Consider the following 20,788-nt stretch of genomic DNA (forward strand, 5'->3'; position numbering starts at 1 on the left):
CATCCTACCAGAGAACGCCGCGTGGCACTGGCAGGCACGTGTGCGCGCCCGGAGCGCTTACAGCTACTTACACAGCGGGGAGACAGACCGAACAATTCCTTCAGGAAGGTAAGCGTAAGGAAAACGTCTCCACACACACAAGGGGTGGTGGGGCAAGCGGGGGGGCGACCCTCGCGATTCCATGTCTAGACGACACAGCGACAGGAGCCCCACGGCATTAATAAATCGAAAAGTGCAAGACCCACAGAGTGTGCGTTTCTGGGAGAGCGGAACAAACAGAAACGAGAAACCGCGAAGACAACAACAATGGGGCAAAACAGCCCCCCCCCCCCCCCCGCCGCCCCCGAGCCACTGAGCGCGAAGCACCTCACAAACATCTCGCTAGTTGTCGGCTTGCGTCGCGACACATGCTACGCACAGCCACATTCGGAAGGAGGTGCGTGTGCTCGAGCATCGTGCCGCTTTTCGGGTCGGTGCGCTTGCCCTTCGCAATCCACTTTTCGATCGCAGCACGCTCTGCAGGGGAGCTGGGTGGGGTGAGAGGCGGCAGCATTTACGGGGAGGGCATGCAAAGCGAAGGCGTCCGTGGCACACCGTACGTCTGCCCCGCAGCGTTGATCACCGGGTCCTCCATGAGCTCGCCTACTCGCACGTGGGACTGTGACACGCCGTTCGCAGCGGCTCTCGATGGCCGGGATGGTCTCGCCGGTGATGGGACACAGCAGGTCGGGTAGGACCTCGAACTCCGCGGCCTCCGTCGTGCTGGGTCTGGGAGCATCTGACCCGCCCGCAGAGACGGGGGCAGCGGCCGAAGAGACTGGCTCAGGTTGTGGCAGCTGCTGGGTGGTGGTTGAGGGAGCGCCACCCCGCCTCGGCCCGGCAGTTTCATGGGAATCAGACGCGTGCCGCTGCACGCGGTGCCGGTCAGTCGCCGCGGGAGCCCAAGTAGACAGGTCGCCGGGCAGCAGGCCATCGACATGTCTGGTGGTCTCGGCAGCGACACCGCGCGTACGTTCCGCTGCGCCGGGTTGTCTCCCCCCCGGGGGGTCTCTGTCTGCAACGGCCGCGGAAGACGCGGGGGGGGGCGGTCTCGACCCCTGCTGCAGCGCCTCCTCTCGCTGTATTGCGTCTCTGACATCCTCACTCGCGCCCTGCGCCGTCCCTGCCACACACTGCGCGCCTCCCGCATCCTCAGCCGCCGAGAAGGCAGCGCCCTCAGCTATCCATGGCAAGCTCCGTTTGTGCCCGAATCCAGCAATGTTCATGAGAAGATGCGCATAGGGATTGAGGTGCGCCATCTCTACGCTCAGGGACATTGACAGGCAGCCAGTCAGCCACTGCCATAGCCAGAGCCAGCCAAGGCCACCCACCTCCACTGCCGCTGCGCCACACGCACTCGCCAGTAGTATTAGTACCACCGCTATGCGCAAAGCCCTCTGTGCAACCAGATCGCTGGCTGCACACACCACCTTCACTGTAACTGGAGCCGCCAATGCCGTCAACAAAGGCAAATGTCCGCTCATATACAGGAACACCGCGATCGCCAAAATCTCCCACCATTGATCATGCGAAGACGGAGATAAGAGCAGCCGCTTCCCGGAAGCCAGCAGGGTTGTGGCACGCTCCCGCACGGTCCACTGTCGCCACCTAGGCCGCCTAGACCGCTTCGGCCGAGCTCTAGCTCTGACACTTCGCCGCAGGTAGGTGCGAACGACATAGTACAGCAGCATAAGGACATCGCAAAGCCCAAAAGCCAACACAGCCCAGTGCCTGCCTCGCTCACGGTGCCACTCCTCGAGGAGCCAGATACACACTGCATGACCCTCTCTCTGGGCCATTTGCAGCGCTGTCTGGCGCGCTGCATTGCGCGCATTTGCGTCTGCGCCCGCCCGCAGCAGGCGGCGCACGACGGCCGGCCAGTTTGCGTAGGCGGCAAGCATCAACGCGGTTTCCCCCGAGGTCAACTGCTGGTCGACCTTTGCGCCATGCTGCAGCAGCGCCTCGACCACCTGCTCATGGCCTTTCTTTGCAGCCCCCATCAGCGCGGTGCCACCGTCGCTGTTCTGTAAGTTCGCATCGGATCCTCGCGCTGGCAACAACTCGACCAACCGCCTGTGCCCAAGGCCTGCGGCAACCATGAGTAGCGTGATGCCGCTCACTCCTTTCATGTCGAACGTCGCATCGACGTGCCCGCCACCGTCGAGCCATGCCAACACCAGTTTATCGTCGCCTCGACGAGCCGCTGCAAAAATCTCGCGTGGAACCACTAGCGACTGCTCGAGAGCCGTGACGCACTCACCGCAGCCCTGCTCCCTGGCGAGCTGCAGCGCCTGCTTGCCGTTGGCAGCCGAACTGTCGGTGCCCGACCGCATCAAACGGCGCAAAATTTCGGGTTGGTTGTTGAAGACGGCGATGGTCAACGCGTTTATGCCCCCGCTGCCCTGCCGATCGATGCTCGCGCCGTTCCGCAGCAGTATGTCGATCAACGGCTCGTGGCCTTGGCTGACAGCGTGCATCAGCGCGGTGTGGCCCTTGTTTCCCTTATGGCTGGTATCCGCGCCGTGCCGCAGCAGCACCTCGGCAACCTTCTCTTGGCCGTGGAAGGCACAATACATCAGCGCAGTGGCGCCGTCGCGCTCCGGCAAGTTGACACTCGCGCCATGTTTCAGCAACGTCTCGGCAACCATCTCGTGGCCCTGCGTGGCAGCGTACATCAGTGCCGTTGAGCCGTTGCTGTCCCGCCGGTTGACATCCGCGCCACGCATCACCAGTCCGTCGACACATCGATCAAGTCCATTGATGGCGGCGATCATCATCGCGCTCCAGCCTTCGTCGGTTGTCTGATCCACATCCTCGACGCGCTGCAGCAGCAAGCTGAACACCCGCTCATGGCCGCAGAGGATGGCGCTCATCAGCATCGTTATCCCTTTCGGCAACATCGTTATCCCTTTCTCGCCACGCATCGGTATCCGTTTCTCGCCGCTCCCCGTGAAAACCACGTCGAGCTGCCCGCCGCCATCGATGTACGCCAGCACCGCCTCCTCGTCACATGCATCTAACGCCCTCGTGATCTCCTCGAGATCCACCCACACACGCTCGGCCTCGCCCGGAGGCAACACGCTCGGGTCGAACGGTGTACCTGCGTCCTTGCCTGCTGCGTGCGTCACCTGGAACTTCTCAAGCCCTGCGCGCTCCATCTGGAACTTCTCAAGCATCCTGATGCACGCGGTGTGGCCCTTCTCCCTGGCACACTGCAACGCTGTCCGGCCCGTTACAGTGCGAGCCCTTGCGTCTGCGCCCGCTCGCAGCAACCGGATCACGATTGTTGGGCGGTTGTATAAGGCGGCAAGAATCAGCGCGGTGTCGCCGTTGCTGTTTTGCAGGTTGATGTCTGCTCCGTGCCGCAATAACCCAGCGACCACACGCCCGTACCCATGGCGTGCTGCGCTCATCAGCGCAGTGGTACCGCTGCCGCCACTCTGGTGGTCGACTTTCGCGCCATGCGCCAGCGCGGTGGCGTTGTCTTGCAGGTTTACCTCCGCGCCGTGCTCCAGCAGCATCTCTACCACCCGCTCGTTGCCGTTGTAGGCAGCGATCATTAGTGCGGTGTCGCCCTTGCTGTCCTGCAGGTTGGCATCGACGCCGTGCTGCAGCAGCAACTCTGCCACCTGATCGAAGCCTTCCTGGCCGGCGGCCATCAGCGCGGTGCTGCCGAAGCTGTTTTGCAAGTTAGCCTCCGCGCCGTGCCAAAGCAGCACCTCTACAACCTTCTCGTGGCCTCTGATGGCAGCGTGCATCAGCGTGCTGTCGCCATGCTGTTCTGCAGGTTGGCCTCAGCGCCGTGCCGAAGCAGCAGGTCGACCACCCCCTCATCGCCTTTGTTAGCGGCGGCCATTAGCGCGGTGATGCTGTCACTCTGCGCGTCTATCTCAGCGCCGTGCCGAAGCAGGAAGTCGTCCACCCGACCATGGCCGTCGTGGGCGGCGCTTAGCAGAACTTCTTCTCGCGCCCATTCTCTGCCAGGCATGCCGCTCACATTGCCGACCTCGTCCCGACCCTGCCCGCCACCGTCAAGCCACGCAGGCACAAGCTTTTCGTCACCTTTCGCCCCTGCCAACCTGATCTCTTCTCGAGCTGCCCCGTTGCCCGCGCTGCCATGAGCGCTCTCGAGCAGTGCTCCGAGTAGAAAGGCCACATGCATGGCCGGCTAAGACCAACTTCACATCCAATTGTACCCCATCTTTCTTACCTGGATTACTTGTTCGGAAAATTCTTACGAACAAAAATGGGAGGGGGGGGGGCTCGGGAGTCGGACGACATCACTTGCATCGCCTCTTCCGCGTGCCGGCTCTTCCCGTCGGGCCCCTCGTCTTTTCTTGTTCAATGTTTTTCTGATTTCTCCTGCTAGTATCGATTTCGTTTTTCGATATATGCACATGCAGTAGAAGTGGGGTAGACTCTAGTAGGGGTGTCAGGTCCGCTCACCACATGAAGCTGTCCGAATCCATCGGGTCGCGGGGCTCCAGCGGCGGCGCGGCGGCGGCCTTGGCGGCCGCCATCGCCGAGGCCTTGGCAGCGGCGTGCGCCTCGGCCTCCTTGGCCGACCAGTGCGTCGCCGGCGGCGCGATGTCGACCCCGTGCGCCTCGGTCCACGCCTCGTACCCGCGCGGCGTCTGGCCAAAGGGGTGCACCACTGGCGGCGGAAGTTCCTATGGGAAGGTTCCGAGAAGCCTCCGGCCAAGCCTCCCCACACACCTCCGGCGCCACCGGCCGGCGGAAGCTCCTCGTCGATCTGGTGCAGCAGCGGCGTGAAGATGCGCCACGCCTAGCAGACAGATGGAGGGGATGATCAATGGCTGGTTTTCCGAGTATTCTAGTATGATCCAACTGTGAGTCGGACTCGCCTCTGTCAGCTCCGCCGCGCTGACCGAGAGCGCCTGGTCGCCGCGCGCGGCGTTGAGCAGCATCCGCTCGTAGGCGTCGGGCGCGACAAAGGGGGAGCCGTCTCCGAACTGCGTCGCGTACCGAAGCCCCATCGCCACGGGCGTGCGGCGCTCCTACCCGAGATTCCCCGAGATTCTCCGAGGTTCCTCGAGAGTACCCATGCGAGCCACGGGCGTGCGGCGCTCCTCGCGCCCGACGCCGGCGCAGAGGCCGGGCGTCTTCGCGACGGCGACGACGTAGATGGCCTCGTCGGGCTGCACGCGCATCACCAGCTCGTTGGCGGAGTCGACGCCAAGCAGGGCGTTGTACGGCTTTGGCCGAAAGCGAACGCGCACCTCGCAGAGCCGCTCGTCGAGGCCCTTCCCTGCCGAGAGGAGGAAGGGGACGCCTCGCCACCGGTCCGAGTCGATGGAGAGCACGCAGGCGGCGAAGGTGGGGCAGCGGGAGCGCGGGTCGACGGTCGGGTCGTCGAGGTAGCCCTTCCTCCCGCCGTCCTCCGAGGGCCCGTACTGCGCGAGGAAGGCGTCGCCGCGGCGGAGGTCGAGCGTGCGAACCGACTTGAGCAGCGACACCTTGGCGGCGAGGATGGCGGCGGCGGACATGTCCTCTGGCGGCTCCATGGTCAGGAAGAGCAGGGCCTGCAGCAGGTCGGGTGATCTCGGGTGATCTCGGGCAATCACGGGTGAGCTCGGGTGAGCTCGGGTGAGCTCGGGTAATCTCGCGGGCCTGCAGCAGGTGGTTCTGGATCACGTCGCGGACGATGCCGACGCCGTCGAAGTAGCCTCCGCGCCCCTGCGTGCCGAGGTCCTCCTTGAAGGTGACCTGCACCGCCTCGATGTGCTCCGCCGACCAGAGAGGCTCGAAGAGCGAGTTTGCCCACCGGAGCGAAGAAATGTTGAGCAGGATCTCCTTGCCGAGGTAGTGGTCGATCCTATGGGACACGTCTCGGACATGTCGTGGACGTGTCCTGGACAGGGCTCGAGCAAGGTAGTGGCCGATCCGGTAGAGCTGCGTCTCGTCGAAGTGGCGCGCCGTGAGCGAGTTGAGCTCCTCGAACGAGGCGGAGTCGCGGCCGAACGGCTTCTCGATCAGCAGCCGCGTGAAGCCGCCCGCCGCCGCCCTGCCGTGCGCCGACACCATCTCTGCGACCGCGCCAAACACGGCCGGAGGCACTGAGAGGAAGAAGAGCCGGTTGCCGCAAGGGCCCGTGGGGTGGCGCTCCTCGTAGCGTCGCACCTCCTCGTCGGCGAGCCTCGCGTGCGAGCGCGCGTCCGCGTACCCGCCCTCGAGGCAGTGGTAGCGGACAAGCCGGAGGAAGCAGTCGCGGGGCCATGCGGGGTCATCGCGCACATTGACGCACTGCTTGGCGAGGAAGGCGTCGGGGTCCTGCGGCGATCGGCCGCAGCCGACGATGGACGTCCAGCGCGGGATGTGCTCCTGCAACATGAGCTCGTACAGCGCAGGGAACAGCTTCTTGCGAGCGAGGTCTCCGGTCGCCCCGAAGATGACGACCGTTAGCGGCATCGAGAAGAGGGTGGCGCGATCCGTCTTGCCGTTGGCGTCAGAGGCGGCGGAGGAGGCGGTGCAGACAGAGGAGGAGCTCTCGGAGGTGACTGGAGGAGGTGAATCGAAATTGAGCGAGCGCCATGACTCAGAGGGCGGGCGAAGCTTGCGATGTTGTCGGTCTCCTGATTCGGTGAGCGGGCTTGATGTTTGGAGCGTCACTTGACCGACGCTCAAAAGAGGAGGAGTGGGCGACGACGCGTCGCACATTCGTATGGCCCCAGCAGGGGCGGCACCCCGATACAACTGCCTGAGAGGCTTTGGCGGCACTCGCTCTCTAAGTTCTTTTGTCAAGATCCGGTGGCGGGTGGGGCTGCCGACTGGGCGAGGGCCGGGCGAGGCGGCGGGCGAGGCGGCGGTGCGGCGGGCGGCGGGCGGCTTGCGTCGTGGGTGCGCGTGGGGGAGGCGGCGCGGGTGGCAGGCGCAGGCGCGGGTGGGGCTTGGGCGGGGGGCGAAGCCGGGAGCGGCTCGCGGGTTGGTCCGGTGGGGGGGGCGGGGCGGGGCGGGGCGGGGTGGATCGGGTCGGGGCGGGGCGGGGCGGGGTTGCTCGGGTCGGGGTGGGGCGGGGTTGTGGGGTGGGGTGGGGATGTCGGGTTGGGGAGTGGGTGGGCGCCGGAGTGGGAGTGGTGTGACTGCTCCTGTGGTGCGGGCGACGGCTTCTGAGGAAGCCGTCGCCCGCGCCTCACCTGTCGCGTGAATCGTGTCGTGCGACCGCCTTTTGTTGAAAAATTCTTTTGTCAAGTCCTCCAAGTGAAGACCTTTTTTGAAGTCAACCCCTGCCTAGACGAGTACAGCTAAAGAGTACCCGGGGCTCCCCATGCGGAGAACCCGGGGCTCCTCCGTGTGGGGGGCAGTGAACATCTTTAGCTTGTGAGCCAGCAAAAGGGTTGCTTGTATTCATGGTTAGGCACCCTCGCCTGGTCGCTCGAACGGCCGGGCGTAGTAGAATGTTGTCAGGCCACGAATAGGAACCCTGAGTATGCGCCTCGCGCTGCCGGCTCTCCTATGGCACGTGTTCGTGCTGGTTTGTGCCGACGACGCGGCCAGCGAGGCGGCCCGCACTGGCCCCGACCGCTCTGACAAGCCAGATGTTGAGGCTCGCGTGGCAATGATCGAATCTGACGCCGACTACCTCAAAACCCTCGGCGCGGATGCACTCAACACTTCATTTGCCACACGTCTCCAGCAGGCGGGCTTCAAGATCGTCTCGTTGGGGATGGCGTTGCAGCGGCTGCACCAGATGAATGGTCTGACGCAGGCTGGTCGGCATCCAGAGGTGGCAAAGGAGGCTCCCGAACCTTGGAACCACGCTCCTTCACGGCAGCAGATTGACGCAGCCCCGAGACTGAGGCCAGGTGACGTTTCAAACCGCGGGCGAATCAACGTTGGAGAGGGTGTAGCCGCAAAGCATAAGATTGTTCGTGTCCGGGAGCTTCATCCAGGTTTGGTAGAGATTCACGAAGCGCACAACAGGATGCGTGAGACGAGGGAGATCGGGTTGTCAACCGGGTGGTCCTGCCAGCTGCTCAAGGCGACGCTGGAGCACGTGTACATCCCCGGCCGGGTGCTCACTCTTGATGACCTGATTCCGTTCAGTCACAGGCTCGTCAATTTCGTGTCGGGAGGGTTCAACCACCCTCACTGGGATCCCCAGTGGGCGCAATGGCCGGACATGGGCGGCTACCAAACGTGGTACCTTCTCAGAGCAGCAAACCGCACCCAGAGCGCGTCACCGTCGGTCGGTAACCTTATACTGGTCGAGAAGCACCCTGAGTACACCAACCCACCCATGCAGTACACCTTCGAAGATGGTAGATGGAGCGCGGGGTTTGCATCGCCTGGTCTGGCCGAGCATTTCGACGAGCTGAAGCGGACAGGGCACACGGAGGCTGACGAGGAGGGCGCACTTGCTGGAATCGCTCGTGGGGCAGAGCCGCAGGTCAGCAGCCTGAGGCTGCGCTATGTCGACGCCGCGGAGGGCGATTGCCTGATTATGGGTAAACGTCATCTTCACCTGAGTGACCCCCGCGCACCGTTCGCTAACCGTGCAGCAGCTCGGGTGGCTGCCGTGATGCGAGTGGTCATCCGTAACAAGGACGGCACTATCAACGTCGCCAGGGGTCTCCATGGAAGCAATGACTCCCGGACCGTCTACCAGGGTCTCGTTCCTCTGGCAGTGGACAGCCTTCGCTTGCCACTCATCACGCGTAGCGACGGCTCCATCGCTGTTAACATTTCACGCCACGAAGATGTGGTTGCATTCCGGAAGCTGTATCATCGCCGTCGGGGGTGGACTGCCGCCTATGACGGCTTGGATCATTGTCAGTAGAACAAAAACTGAATTCAGCGTGCCGTTTTGCTGCGAAACGCATAACCAGGTGAAAACACGGGCCACCAACCACACCTACGAAAAGGTGAATCCGCTTGCGAGAAGTTATTGCGTTCGCGCGACACCAGCAGACGCGCCGTGACCTGCGCTGCGACGCGCTGTGTGCTCGTCTTTGACTGGTGCCATCGACTCACGTTAATGTTCGGGGGCGGTGAGCTCACTCTGCGGCCTCTTCTTCCCGACAATACGCTGGCGCAATGGGACCGGGTCTCAGCCTCCTGCCGCCGGGAAGCTTCTGTGGCACTCCCCGTGCCCCGGATGCTCATACCGTTGACGGAGCCGCAAAGTGTGGACCCAGTCTTTGGTCTGGTGTACATGGTAAAAGCGGGGAGCGGCACAATGGCCCACCTCGTGTCCAACTTTGCCATAGCGTCGAGATGGCGCGCGTCTACTGAAGGCGCAAAGGCGCGAAACAAAAGCGCAAAGTTCGCCCACGAGCGGACACAGCTGTATCGCTCTCAGCTCCGCATTGTTGCGGGGTCCGATACCCTGAGCATCCTGCACCTCACAGGTCGGCCAGGGCTGGTCATCACCACTCTTCGCGAGCCAGTGGATAGAGCGATATCCCTCTACAACTACAACTGCGTGTGCAACATCGAGCACAAGTCGAGGAGCGCCAACTGTACCGACGCGTTCACAGACTACGCGAAGTTGGAGGCGACCACCCTCATCAACACCTTGCTCCGAGTTTCAGGCGACGAGCGCGAGCGCGGCGGGGGCAGCTTAGCCTTCCAAGCGCAGCGGTGCTTCGAGAGCGCCTCGTCAGAAACCTCGACGGGGCTGGAGAGCCTGCTCCTCGAGCTGCTGCAGGCGCAGCTGATGGCACCCTGCGTCAGCGTGCTGCCGCTGCACGAGCTGGAGCGCTCTCTCCCGCTGCTCAACGCGCGCTTGCATCCTCACAACTTATCGCTGGGAGAGTCCGCGCCCCAAGTCAACAGCTTGGCTACCCACAATTGCTCAGAGCGCTCGAAAAGCTCAGGGCGATGCCAGAATTGCCCAACGGAGCGAATGGCCATGCTTCTCAACCCGCGCGACCGCGCGGTGAGGGCTGCCATGCAGAGGCAGGCCGCGGCACAGTCGGTTGTACGCGTCTCCCATCGGCTCTGGGAATGGTTCGATCGGAGCAAGGAAGATCTCCTGCGCAGGCGCGCTGTGCCTTGTGAGGCCAGCCTGAGGGGGGAGAAGGTATTTCATCTTTTGTCCGCGCCACCATCAATCGACCGCTTTCCTGATCGATTGAGCATCCTCCCACCACGAGATGAAATACCCTCGGCGTGGGAGATGGAGATGCGCAGCGAGGGCGAAGGTGAAATCTGAGAGCGTTTGCGCTGGGTTTTGCGTTTCTGATTTCTTCAAAATCGGGTGGGCATTCGGGACACTATGTCTGTATTGTGGGAGGGGTGATACTTGCGCCGTGTCCACCACCAAAACGCACTGCGGCACGCGAGGTAGTAGACACAAAGCGAGTCGATGAGGCCGATGCTCGCCAGGAGCAGCCCGATAACGGCGAATGCTGTGACAAGTTGCGGCATCGGCACTAAATGAGGTGGCGGCCGCGGCGACGGCAGTGGTTGCGACGACTGTGGCGGCATCGTCGCATGCGGACTGAGAGGCAGCGGCGGCGGCGCTGGCAGCCCCGTCGGCAGTGCATTTGGTGGGGATTGTGTGGTCCCGAGCATGCCAAAAACAACAGCGATGGTCACCATATCCTAAACGGTGGCGCCAATTCTCAGCGTAAGTGATCCTAGGAGAGGCGTGCACTGACCTCAAAACCGCCGCCGCGCCAGTTTTTTTTTTAAGGTACTAGCAGGTTGGCTCGCTAGTCGCTCGCCGGCCCGCGCAGCACGCGCGGGCCTTTTTTGTGGTCGGATGTTGGTCGTCTCGAATTTGATCGTGGGCAGGGCGTGACGCGTGAGAAAGCTGGACGGCTCGGTCGATGCGAGCCACCAGCTCGTGAGCGAGACGGGCGTGACGGGTTCCTCGGCGTAGGCTTGGGCGTGGTGAGCAGCGCCGGCGAGAGAGGGACGGCATGCGGCTCCCAAACGAGCCGCACGGGCTTCATCTGGGCCGCCGAGGCCACCTCCTTGGTCGCGGTGGCGGGCGTGAAGGCGAGGTGGGCCGAGGCAAGCGCTGAACGTGCCGTGCCGCCTTGCGCCCCTGAGGAGGGACGCGTGCGTGGGGTGCCACGGGCGGGGGGGAGCGGTGAGAGGAGAGCGGTGGGCACCCCCACGAGGGGCTGCGCGGACGCCGCCTGCCACCCCACGCACGCCACTGACGCTGTGGGGGCGGCACGATCGAACGCGCTGGTCGGGCGGGCCGTCTGAGTCGCCCAAGCGGTGCTCTGTCGGCCGGTGGACGCGCGCGAGGGTGGCCCAAGAGGGCTCAAAGTACGGAGCCGATACCCGGCCGTCCCGGACGCCTGGCACGCGGGCCAATGGCCTGTGCATGGCTGGAGCGAAGGAGGGAGAGCTCAGGAGGGCGACGGGGCAGGGAAGGGGGCGATGCGATGTGGTGAGGTCTAATCGGCGGCGTGGAGAGATGAGGTGCCAAAAGACGACTATAGAGAGGCCTCTACGGGTGATATAGTGCGCCATGCCGGCGGGAGAGGTCTCTCTCACCGCCCCCCGGGCCGTCTCGAAGGGCCGTGCAGCCCACGCCACGAGGCGCTGCTGGCGGGAGCCTGGAAGGACTTGGCCTCGTTGCACCGCGGCGCGTTGATTCGCGACCACCGTCGGCCGCGGACGGCGGCGGCGTGGCGGCCGCGGGCGCTCGCGAGACGCGCCGCTCTGCGCTGGTACGGTTCGTTCGACTCGTTGTGCCGCCACACGCCCGGCGGCCGCGGGTCCCAGAAGTGGTTGCGCGGGCCTCTTCCTGGCGGCCGCGGGACGGCGTCGGGCACGTCGTCGGTCGCAACAGATGCGCGGCGAGCCGCGGCACGTCGTTCCTGGTGCTGGTGGTTTGAGGTCGGCATCGTCCAGAGTTCGGTCGACGAGTCGAGAGCTTCAGCTGGCCGAGGGTGCCACCTTTGTGCTCTTTGTGCACGAAATGGGAAATATATCTCTTTGATTGTGCTAAAAATCTCTCTCTCGGGAAGATTGGCGCGCACTGGCACTAACACAGGTACACCACGGAAGCCGCCTAAGAAGAAAGAATTTAAACAAAACAACTCTCTCTCACAGCAGACAGGCTCGACACAGGTGCGAACTGGCAAGAAGAAAGAATTTCTAGCCAAGAAAAGGAAATCCGAGGCCCGTCCGCGCACTCGACCGCTATCTGTCTATTCCGCGCTGTGTGACAACAGAATTACTTTCGCCCCGACAATAGCCGGCGCACAGGCTGCGCACAGGCTACCGAACGACAACCCGCCGCCCCACACTTGGTATAGCAGTGTGCGCACAACTCTGTACACATACACATCCGAATGGCAAACCCTCAACCCCGTCAAATGAGCGACGCAGAGGGGGAGCGCGAGCTGCAGAGCGATTAGCCTCTATGTGTCGCGATATCGAACATGTTGCCGAGGTCCTCGGGACGCAAGGCGACTTGCCTCATCGTAGACGAGCATGTCATTTATGAAGAAACCTAGTCAGCTTCACCACGTCGGCGTGAGGGGGGTCTGTCAGACATGGGGCCCCACACTCACTCGATAGTCTGCACGTGCTGCAGGCATCAAATCGTTGCTGAGGGCGAGGTCACCGAGCGCGACACGAACGTCACATGCGCCCAGGAATCATCAAAGCGATCGGTGACACCAACCACAGCAAGCTGCCTCAATCATTTGAGTGATTGCAGCCGTGCCCATGGCGGCGAGGAGGAGCGCTCGCTCTTGGAGCACTTGGCGTGCTCGACAGAGCACTTGGAGCACTTGGAGTGCAGTCAGTAACCGCACTTCCACGAGGGCCGGGGAGCTAAGAAGCGCACCCAGCGGGCCGGATGATTCTAGGGATGATTGGCATCGGGCTACGGGCAAGAGAGCGCTGGCCCCTAGGGGGGGTGCGCGTTCGCAGGGAAAGGCCCATAAATTAAACACGGGTCTCCGAGGGTTAGCTCCGCGCTCCGGGTTTCCCCTAGCAGCAGAACGCCCCCTCTACTCGGAGCTAGTAGACACCCGACACGGACACGACGCCCACCCACACCCAGTGTCTCGCCACTCCGGACCCCCCCTCGCGGTCTCCCTACCCTCACTCCAGGGAGTCTTCCCTCTCCTCTCGGTCCTTCCTTTTGTTCGCATCCCGATCCTTTAGTTATGCGACGGGCGCGGGGCCCGACTTCCCCTCCTAGCCTTTTTCCGGCTGTGGCCCCGCGCCGCCACCGACTCGTCTCCTCTGCCTGATCCTGTTAACTCCGCCTCCGGCGATCCCGTGCCCGTCTCCTCGGGCGAGGACGGCGGCATTGGGTCGTGTCGCCCCCCCTCCCAGGGACGTCGGGCCCGCTCGCTCCCCCCGCTCTCCCCCGTGGTCGACGAATCGTGCCCGCATTCGTGGTCTCTCTATCGTACTCGGTTCGCCCACCCCTTCCGCCAGCTCCAGACTTTTCTTTTTTTACTCTTTGATCCTCCTCGAAGAACGCCGCCAAGCGCAGGGGTGACAAAGAGGCGCGGACGGACTCCCGCACTGCTGGACCGGCAGTGGTGTTGTAATGTTCGGCGCAGGCGCGCACCGTGTTCGACCCGCAGCCCTCGCGGGAGTCCCGTCGTGGAAATGACCCAAGCCTGGGAGAGAGAGAGAAAATTCTTGCTCGCACCGCGCACAAGAATTCTTTCGCGATGTATTAAGTATTATAATGTCTACACACAATCACATTGTTATTTGGGATGATTCAGAAAAGAAAGAAAGAAAGAAAACAGACAGCCCAAGGGAGGGATGGGAGGACAGCACGCCGCCATCTCTCTCTCTCCCCACATAGGGATTTTAAGGAGAGAGAGGAGTGTGATGGCTGGCTGGTGCTAGCCGTCGCCCACCCTAACCCTTGGTCGTCTGCCTCTTTCTATCTCCCTTCGCTGCAACCTGATGATTCAGAGTGATGTGTAGATAAAAATTGGCTCTTTGTCCTCGCAAGATATCAGAAAAACAAATAAATATGCCGAGTACCAGCCAGCGCTGGCGCGAGCGCAAGGTCCGCCTAGTTTCAGACAAAGTTTGTAATGGCCGCTCGCGACGCCGCTTGGGAGGCGCTGCGCGACGAGTTCGCCCTCCCGCCGGCGTCGATGGAGAATCTCCGCCAGCTCTTCCTCACCGAGGCGCGGGCGGGGCTCGCCGGATCGGACAGCTCGCTGCGGATGCTGCCCACCTACCTCACCCGCCGAGTCACCGGCGAGGAGACGGGAGAATACTTCGCGCTCGACCTGGGCGGCACGCACTTCCGGGTGCTACAGCTGAGGCTTGAGGGCGGCGGCCGGATCGGGCCGGTCCGGCAGCGCCAGTTCAAGGTGCCCGACGCGGCAAAGCGTGGCAGCGGCGCAGAGCTCTTTGGCTTTCTCGCCGACTGCGTCTCCGCCTTTGTCGCGGCCGAGTGCGGCGGCGAGGCAGCCGGCGACATCGGCTTCACCTTCTCCTTTCCCGCCGCGCAGACCGCCATCGACGCCGGCACGCTCGTCGCATGGAACAAGGGCTTTGCGGCCGCCGACGCGATCGGAGCAGACGTCGTCGCGCTGCTGCAAGCGCAGCTGGAGGCGCGCGGGCTGAAAATGCGGGTAACCGCGCTCGCCAATGACACCGTCGGCACGATGGCGGCCGCGGCGTACAGCTGTCCCGGCACGGCGATGGGTGTGATCTTCGGCACGGGCGCCATCGGGCTGGCGAGATGAGCCGAGATTGCCCGAGATGAGCCGAGATGAGCCGGGATTAGGCACGGGCACGAACGCGGCGTACGTCGAGCAGGCGGCGAAGATTGGCAAGGGGCGCGGGGTCGAGGACGGCTCTCGCGAGACCGAGATGGCGATCAACACGGAGTGGGGCAACCTCGACACGGCGGCCGTGCGGAACGAGCACGACGCCGCCGTCGACGCGGCCTCGGAGAACCCGGGCCTGCAGCGGTTCGAGAAGATGGTCTCCGGCATGTACTTGGGCGAGCTGCTCCGGACAGCCCTCGCGGCGCCGGCCGTGCGCGCAGGCTTCTCGCGCACTTGCGCCGCCGGATTCGACGCCGCCTTTAGCGAGCGCTTCTCGCTGCACACCTCCACGCTGGCAGCCATCGAGGCGGACGCGACGCCCGACTTGGCCGAGGTGGCCCGAGATCGCCCGAGATCGCCCGAGATCGCCCGAGATCGCCCGAGGTCGCCCGAGGTCGCCCGAAGTCGCCCGAGGTCGCCCGAGGTCGCCCGAGGTCGCCCGAGGTCGCCCGAGGTCGCCCGAGGTCGCCCGAGGTCGCCCGAGGTCGCCCGAGGTCGCCCGGGATGATCACTGGAGCGCCCGAGTGTGCCCGCCCCCCTCCCCCCCTTGACCCCCCCCCCCCCCTCGCAGGTGGCTCACCTGCTCGCTGAGGCGGGCGTCCAGGGAACCCTCGCGGACCGCTCCCTGCTGCGCGACGCGTGCGCCGCGGTCTCGACGCGTGCGGCGCTCCTCGCCGCCGTCGGCATCGCATCGCTGCTCGAGCTTGCGCAGAGCGAGCCGAGGCCCGCCACAGTCGCCGTCGACGGCACCGTCTTCGAGCGCTACCCCGGCTTCCAGGCGAGGATGGAGGGCGGCCTCGAGATGCTGCTCGGGCCGGAGCGCGCGCGAGACGTGTCCCTCGTCCTGACCAAGGACGGCTCGGGCGTGGGCGCCGCCATCATTGCCGCCGCCGCCGCGCAGGCACGGGGCGAGACACAGTGAGGGCGGGCTATATAGGGCGAGTGATGCAATGCGCAAGGCGTATCTAATCTATTGAGTTAGTTTTTCGAGAGAAAGGGACGACATCGCAGGGGGGGGGGGATGGGAGAAAGCCCCTGTGCACATACGGCTTTTTACGCTGTGCAGAGGCGAGAGGGCTCCACTATAAGTTGTACTCTATCTGTCCCTCTATTTTGGTCTGGCAGCTAGTCTGGCAGAAGTTCTGCTTCCCATGGCAGCTGCTCTCAGCACTCAGCCAGAGACACACTCAGGCGAAGCGCTTTCGGCTTTGTGCATGCAACGAATCGTCGATTCAATCATTGTAGACGCACATGGTGCGAGGTCTCAATTCGCGATGGTGACGCATCCGTTCTCGTTGGTGCCATATTGATCGACGAGGGAGAACATGACTGTGCAGAAGATGCCGTATGTGATGGGGAAGACAACTCGCATCGCCACGTCGAGCTGCGACAGCGCCGTGAGTCGCCACTTGGCGCGGTGAACAACGAAAAGGGCGGCACGGCGCGCGCGAGTGGCGCTCGCTGGCGGCCCTACCTCGACCTCGTCTACGCGAGCATGGCCATCCTCAGTGATCCGCGCGTGCTGCCCGCCCTCCTTTGTTGATGTCGCGGCCCTTTGCTCGGCCACAAGGCGGAGGCCCAAATTGACGGCGGCAAATTCGATTAGTGCGAGAAAGTTGAAAATCATTGTGCCGGTGAGAAAGTCAGATATCCACACCCGCTCGCCGTCGCTGAAGCGAGCAAGGGGCGCCAGTTTGCTATACACGGAGTTGAGGTTGTTGAGCACCATCAGGAAACAAAGGAACGCGAGCGCGATCCGTGCAGGCGCAGCGGCAGGCGAGATGTAGAAGCCCGAATATGAGGCGATGACCAGCAGCACCGCAACAAGGATGGTGAAGTCCGCGCCGTGCGAGCTCCGCTCGAGCGAGAAGCAGAGCGCGGCGAGAGATGGCGGCCTGTAGCCAGACAATGGTGCCGGCACTCGCACGTCGCTTCGAAGGCTCTCCAGCGTGGCGATCCACTCCCCCGACCTCAGACTCGCCTCGACGCCCGCGTTAGCTGCCGCTTCTTGCGTCAGCCAGCCGACTGTTAGTTCCTCGTAGCTGTAGCCGAGCACACCCACATCCATCTGACAGTACTGCGTGTCGAATGGCACGCGGCCGAAGGAGAAGGAGTTGCAGTGAATCAGGGCGTGCATGCGTCGAAGCCACCGAACGGTCCCGTCCGCACCGATCTCGACCGACTCGCCGTCTGCTGCCATCTTGCCGGAACCGCCGCCTAGTGAGATTGATCTTGCCTGCGGCACCGAAACTTTTGGCGACCAGATGCCGAGCACGTCCATGCTCTCGAATGTGAGGGCGTTGGCGCAGGACAGGTTCCGGGTGCTGTAGTCCAAGCGGGGGTCACTCCACACGAGGAGCAGCAGCGCGTCGAGAGCGTATGACTTGGAAACCTGGTCGATCGAGTGTAGCGCGTCCGTAACGATTTGGACCTGAATGTGATCTGCAGAGGTCGCGCTGCACTCCGTCTGAGATGGGCGCATAGTCGCGTCGTACTCGACTAGGAGTTCGGAGAGCACCGCGCTCTGGGTGAGGAATGCGGCGGCGAGGCCAGGCGAGAAGAACGAGAGGAGAAGGAGGAGCGGAGGAACGCGCATAGTGTGGGTTCGGACCCGAGAGTGCCCGAGAGCGGCGGGCGCTGGCAGGGCATTGGCGTACCTGTAACGGTGAAGAAAAACGATTCGAGCGTGAAGGAGCGCCGGTGCCGGTGGCGGTGTAATTCGAGTCGTTCGCTTTCCTCTTGTGATTTTGTGTGAGCTATGTAAACCTTCGAGAGACTTTTACTCCCTTGAGAGAGAGAGACCTTGCAAGGCTGACGGTTTCACAAGTTCGTCCGCCCCGGCCGGACGCATCGCCGGCATACACCATGAGCGCGCGCCCGGCTCCACCCGCACTCGGGGAGGTGCGCAACCTTGCGCCCAAGTCGCGGGCGGAGCGCCACGGCACTGTCCACAAGGAGGACCTCGAGAAGATGCGCCTCTCTCAGCGGAGGGAGTGCTTCTACCACTATGAGCCAAACTCGCTCACGCCGCCGCCCGACTCGCTCAGCCACATCGCAGAGTCGGATCGGTTCGAAACCAACGCGGCGGCGGCAGAGAAGGCGTCGCGCAACGCAGTCCTCATGCGTAAGGAGCAGGTCCTCCACGCGAAGCGCATCGCCCGCACACACACGGAGGAGGAGCGATGGCGCGTGGTCGAGGCAGAGCACGAGGTTCGTCGGCTCGCACAGTAGCAGCGTGGTAGCAGCAGCGGTCGCAGCCGCAGCAGCCGCAGCAGCCGCAGCAGCCGCAACAGCCGCAACAGCCGCAACAGCCGCAACAGCCGCAACTACCAGCTGTCGCAGCAGTGGCACCAGCCGACGGTCGGGGCGGAGCACGCGCGCCGCCACCACTGACGCAGAGCCGCTGCCTAAGCTGTCTCTACAGTCATAACCGCTGCCTCGCCCGCCACCGCCGCCTCGACAGTCGCCACATGGCCACCGCCATCGCCGACCCCAAAGCCCTCACCACGCGCCTCCTTAGGCGGAGCTGGCCCGGCACGAAGCGATGGCGCGCGAGGGGACGTTCTGCAAGAGCAACAAGACGTCGATGCCGTACGACCCCATCACGCTCCAGTACGGGGAGGGGAAGGACGGCCAGTGCCTCCGCTACTCCGACGAATCACTCCGGTACCGTGCGGCCATGCGCGCCGCCAACCTGCAGCAGAGAACAAACGTCGCGGGCTTCAACCCAATCACGGGGGAGGAGACGGCGCGCGTTCCCGTCCCGGAGAAACCCGTGCTACCGGAGTACTTGCAAGGAATCATCCCGGGCCACTGACGCCCACGCTGTGTAGACGCACTCCGCCCTTCTAGCCGCCCTTGTGCGTGGCGGGGAGGTCGCGGGGGGAGGGGGGAGAACGTTCAAATACTCCATAGTGGCCACGTCAGCGTAATCGAGCCACCTGTCGACCAACTGTGCGCGAGCCAAAAATGTGGGCAGATTTGTCAAATGATTTGTAAACCGGGGCGTGCGCGCTGGCTGCAGGCTGCTGGCTGGAGAGCCAGGCAGCCTGCGGGACGCGAAAAAAAAGCTCAGGCGCGAGTCGCGGACGGACTGAGTCGGGGCTCGTCAACGTCAATATCGTCATCTCCAGCGTCCAGGACCCCAGACCGCTTGCTGATGCTGGAAGTGGATCTGCTGCTGGTGCTGCGAGCCCCGCCGCGAGGGGCGCTCGCCGCTCTGCGCAAAGCAAAACGGCTCGCTTTTCTCGCTACACGCGGGTGAGCGACATGATGCGGACACCACCAACCATTCGCACCGTGTGGTCAGGTAGATATAAGGGTATGTGGGTGTCGGAAATCTCGGCCGAGATGCACCAAGCACCAGTATATCTCAGGCCCGCTGCTGTCACACTCACCGCGCCGCGCGCAAGGCCAAGATGAGCGCATTCCAGAGCACGTGCCCTCCCACGCAAGGGGCGAGCCGGCCGCCGCCGGCCTGGTACACGACGGCGAGCCACCCTCCGAGCGCCGCAAAGGCGAGCAGCCCGCCCGCGCCGTCGCCGGCGTGCCAGAGCGCAAAGAGCGCCGCCGACGCGGCCGCTGACGCCGCGCGAGGCGCGCCGGCCCGCGCAGAGGCGGTGAGAAGCCAGCCTCGGAAGAAGGCTTCCTCGGTGAGGGGGGCGAGGAGGAGGACGTCGAGGCAGCGCGCCGCAGACGGGGGCGGCCCGCCCGCGGGCAGCAGCGCCTCCGCCACCTCCGCCTGCCCGAACAGCTGGCATGCGAGCGCTGGGGCGAGCGCTGCGGCAGCAAAGGCGGCGAAGACCGCCGCCGGCGCCCACGGCGCGGCGAGCCAGCGCCACTCGGGCTCCGCGGCGGGACGGAGCAGCCACGTGTCGACCGACGTCCCGGATGCGGCCTGCACGGCGGCAAAGAGCCCGAACGCAGCGGCGCGGCCCACGGGCGGCGCCAGGTCAGGAGGGAGTCCCGAACGAGCGAGGCCGACGGTAGTTGACTGGAGCAGAAAAAAGAGCGGCACGCTGGCAAGCGCTGCCTCGCGCGGCCCGAGGAGGCTGTTGGACTCAGCAGTGGCTGGTGGTGTGGCGGTCTCTGCTGCCTCGGTGGGCGCGGCAGCCTCACGGTCGCACAACCGGACGGTGGAGGCGGAGCGCGGCTCCCGGGCGTGACGGACGGCAGGGAGTCGAGACCGCGGCTGCAGAGCGGACGTTTCCAGGAGGAGGAGGAGAATTGGGGTCATGCAATCTGGTCGGAGTGTGTCGGCGCAACGATTTTTGCGGTCAGCGCAAAAACAGATTTTCTCGCGGTGTCATCGAAAGTGTGACTACGGCAGGCGGCGGCGGCGCAGGACGAGGCAGAAGAGAATGACGCGACAGAGGAGGAAGTGACAAGGGAGAGAACGACGAGAGTGGGACGGCCGCGAGGTGGCATGAAGGTTGCAGCGAGAAGCGGCGAGAGACTGCGAAAAGAGATAGGAAGAGGCAGACTCCCTAGGGTGGGCGACGGCTAGCGCATCACACCCCTCTCCTTAAAATCCCTGTGTGGTGGCGGCGTGCCGTCCTCCCATCCCTCCCTTGGGTTGTCTGTTTTCTTTCTTTCTTTCTTTACTAGCCGGCGCACTCTGGCGCCTGCACTCTGTGCTCACCTGGCTCTAGTCCACTATTGACACCTCAATGTTGACCCCCGCCACCTCCTCGAGCAGCGCCGCTGCATCCGTCACCACGCCCTCGAGCAGGTTGCGCAGCCGAATGCCCACCGCACGCTCCTCCGACGCCAGCCAGATACGCTTCATCTGACGCGCGAAGTGGGCGGCAACCAGCTGGCCACCACCGCCGTCATCGCCACCTCCGTGCTGCTCGAGAAACTTGCGCAGCTTCAGACGCAATGCCATCAGCTCGCTGTCCAGGCCGCCCGCGGTCGCCCCGATGCGGACACGTGGCAAGCCGTCCGTGCGCACCTCGCTGCTGACCCCATCGGCAGTGACCGTCGCCGCGGCCGTCTCGCGT

General features: G+C 64.1%; 7 protein-coding genes across 8 annotated transcripts; 2 read left to right on the top strand and 5 right to left on the bottom strand.

Moving 5' to 3' along the window:
* Positions 1-67: 67 nt before the first annotated feature.
* EMIHUDRAFT_216504 (hypothetical protein) lies at positions 68-1,316 on the bottom strand (the record flags this gene model as incomplete). Its single annotated transcript, XM_005762233.1, has 4 exons — positions 68-98; positions 408-516; positions 595-683; positions 1,096-1,316. The coding sequence occupies 4 exons, from the start codon at positions 1,314-1,316 to the stop codon at positions 68-70; spliced, it is 450 nt and encodes a 149-aa protein (XP_005762290.1).
* A 3,152-nt stretch (positions 1,317-4,468) lies between these two features.
* On the bottom strand, positions 4,469-6,468 carry G6PDH2 (glucose-6-phosphate dehydrogenase; the record flags this gene model as incomplete). The annotated part of the gene is made up of 6 exons (XM_005762234.1): positions 4,469-4,709; positions 4,784-4,825; positions 4,905-5,057; positions 5,115-5,582; positions 5,695-5,875; positions 5,918-6,468. The coding sequence occupies 6 exons, from the start codon at positions 6,466-6,468 to the stop codon at positions 4,482-4,484; spliced, it is 1,623 nt and encodes a 540-aa protein (XP_005762291.1). The 3' UTR covers positions 4,469-4,481.
* A 4,230-nt stretch (positions 6,469-10,698) lies between these two features.
* EMIHUDRAFT_438075 (hypothetical protein) lies at positions 10,699-11,539 on the bottom strand. Its single transcript, XM_005762235.1, has 2 exons — positions 11,121-11,539; positions 10,699-11,053 (listed from the first exon to the last, which is right to left on the bottom strand). The coding sequence occupies exons 1-2, from the start codon at positions 11,488-11,490 to the stop codon at positions 10,716-10,718; spliced, it is 708 nt and encodes a 235-aa protein (XP_005762292.1). The 5' UTR covers positions 11,491-11,539; the 3' UTR covers positions 10,699-10,715.
* Positions 11,540-14,017: 2,478 nt separating this feature from the next.
* On the top strand, positions 14,018-15,779 carry HXK2 (hexokinase). Of its 2 annotated transcripts, none has more exons than XM_005762236.1 (3): positions 14,018-14,673; positions 14,744-15,120; positions 15,358-15,779. In XM_005762236.1, exons 1-3 carry the CDS (start codon positions 14,040-14,042, stop codon positions 15,706-15,708), a joined length of 1,362 nt encoding a protein of 453 aa, XP_005762293.1. In that variant the 5' UTR covers positions 14,018-14,039; the 3' UTR covers positions 15,709-15,779. The 2 variants fall into 2 exon arrangements, with proteins under 2 accessions (XP_005762293.1, XP_005762294.1); XM_005762237.1 differs by having other exon boundaries at positions 14,020-14,673; positions 15,358-15,778.
* Positions 15,780-16,050: 271 nt separating this feature from the next.
* Positions 16,051-17,382, bottom strand: EMIHUDRAFT_216511 (hypothetical protein; the record flags this gene model as incomplete). Its single annotated transcript, XM_005762238.1, has 1 exon — positions 16,051-17,382. One exon carries the CDS (start codon positions 17,380-17,382, stop codon positions 16,051-16,053), a length of 1,332 nt encoding a protein of 443 aa, XP_005762295.1.
* Positions 17,383-17,651: 269 nt separating this feature from the next.
* On the top strand, positions 17,652-18,603 carry EMIHUDRAFT_216512 (hypothetical protein; the record flags this gene model as incomplete). The annotated part of the gene is made up of 2 exons (XM_005762239.1): positions 17,652-17,996; positions 18,307-18,603. The coding sequence occupies 2 exons, from the start codon at positions 17,652-17,654 to the stop codon at positions 18,601-18,603; spliced, it is 642 nt and encodes a 213-aa protein (XP_005762296.1).
* Positions 18,604-19,027: 424 nt separating this feature from the next.
* EMIHUDRAFT_438078 (hypothetical protein) lies at positions 19,028-20,036 on the bottom strand. The gene has a single exon (XM_005762240.1). It carries the CDS (start codon positions 20,020-20,022, stop codon positions 19,180-19,182), a length of 843 nt encoding a protein of 280 aa, XP_005762297.1. The 5' UTR covers positions 20,023-20,036; the 3' UTR covers positions 19,028-19,179.
* Between the last annotated feature and the right edge of the window lie 752 nt (positions 20,037-20,788).

This window comes from Emiliania huxleyi (assembly GCF_000372725.1).
Source record: "Emiliania huxleyi CCMP1516 unplaced genomic scaffold EMIHUscaffold_69, whole genome shotgun sequence".
NCBI lineage: Eukaryota > Haptophyta > Isochrysidales > Noelaerhabdaceae > Emiliania > Emiliania huxleyi.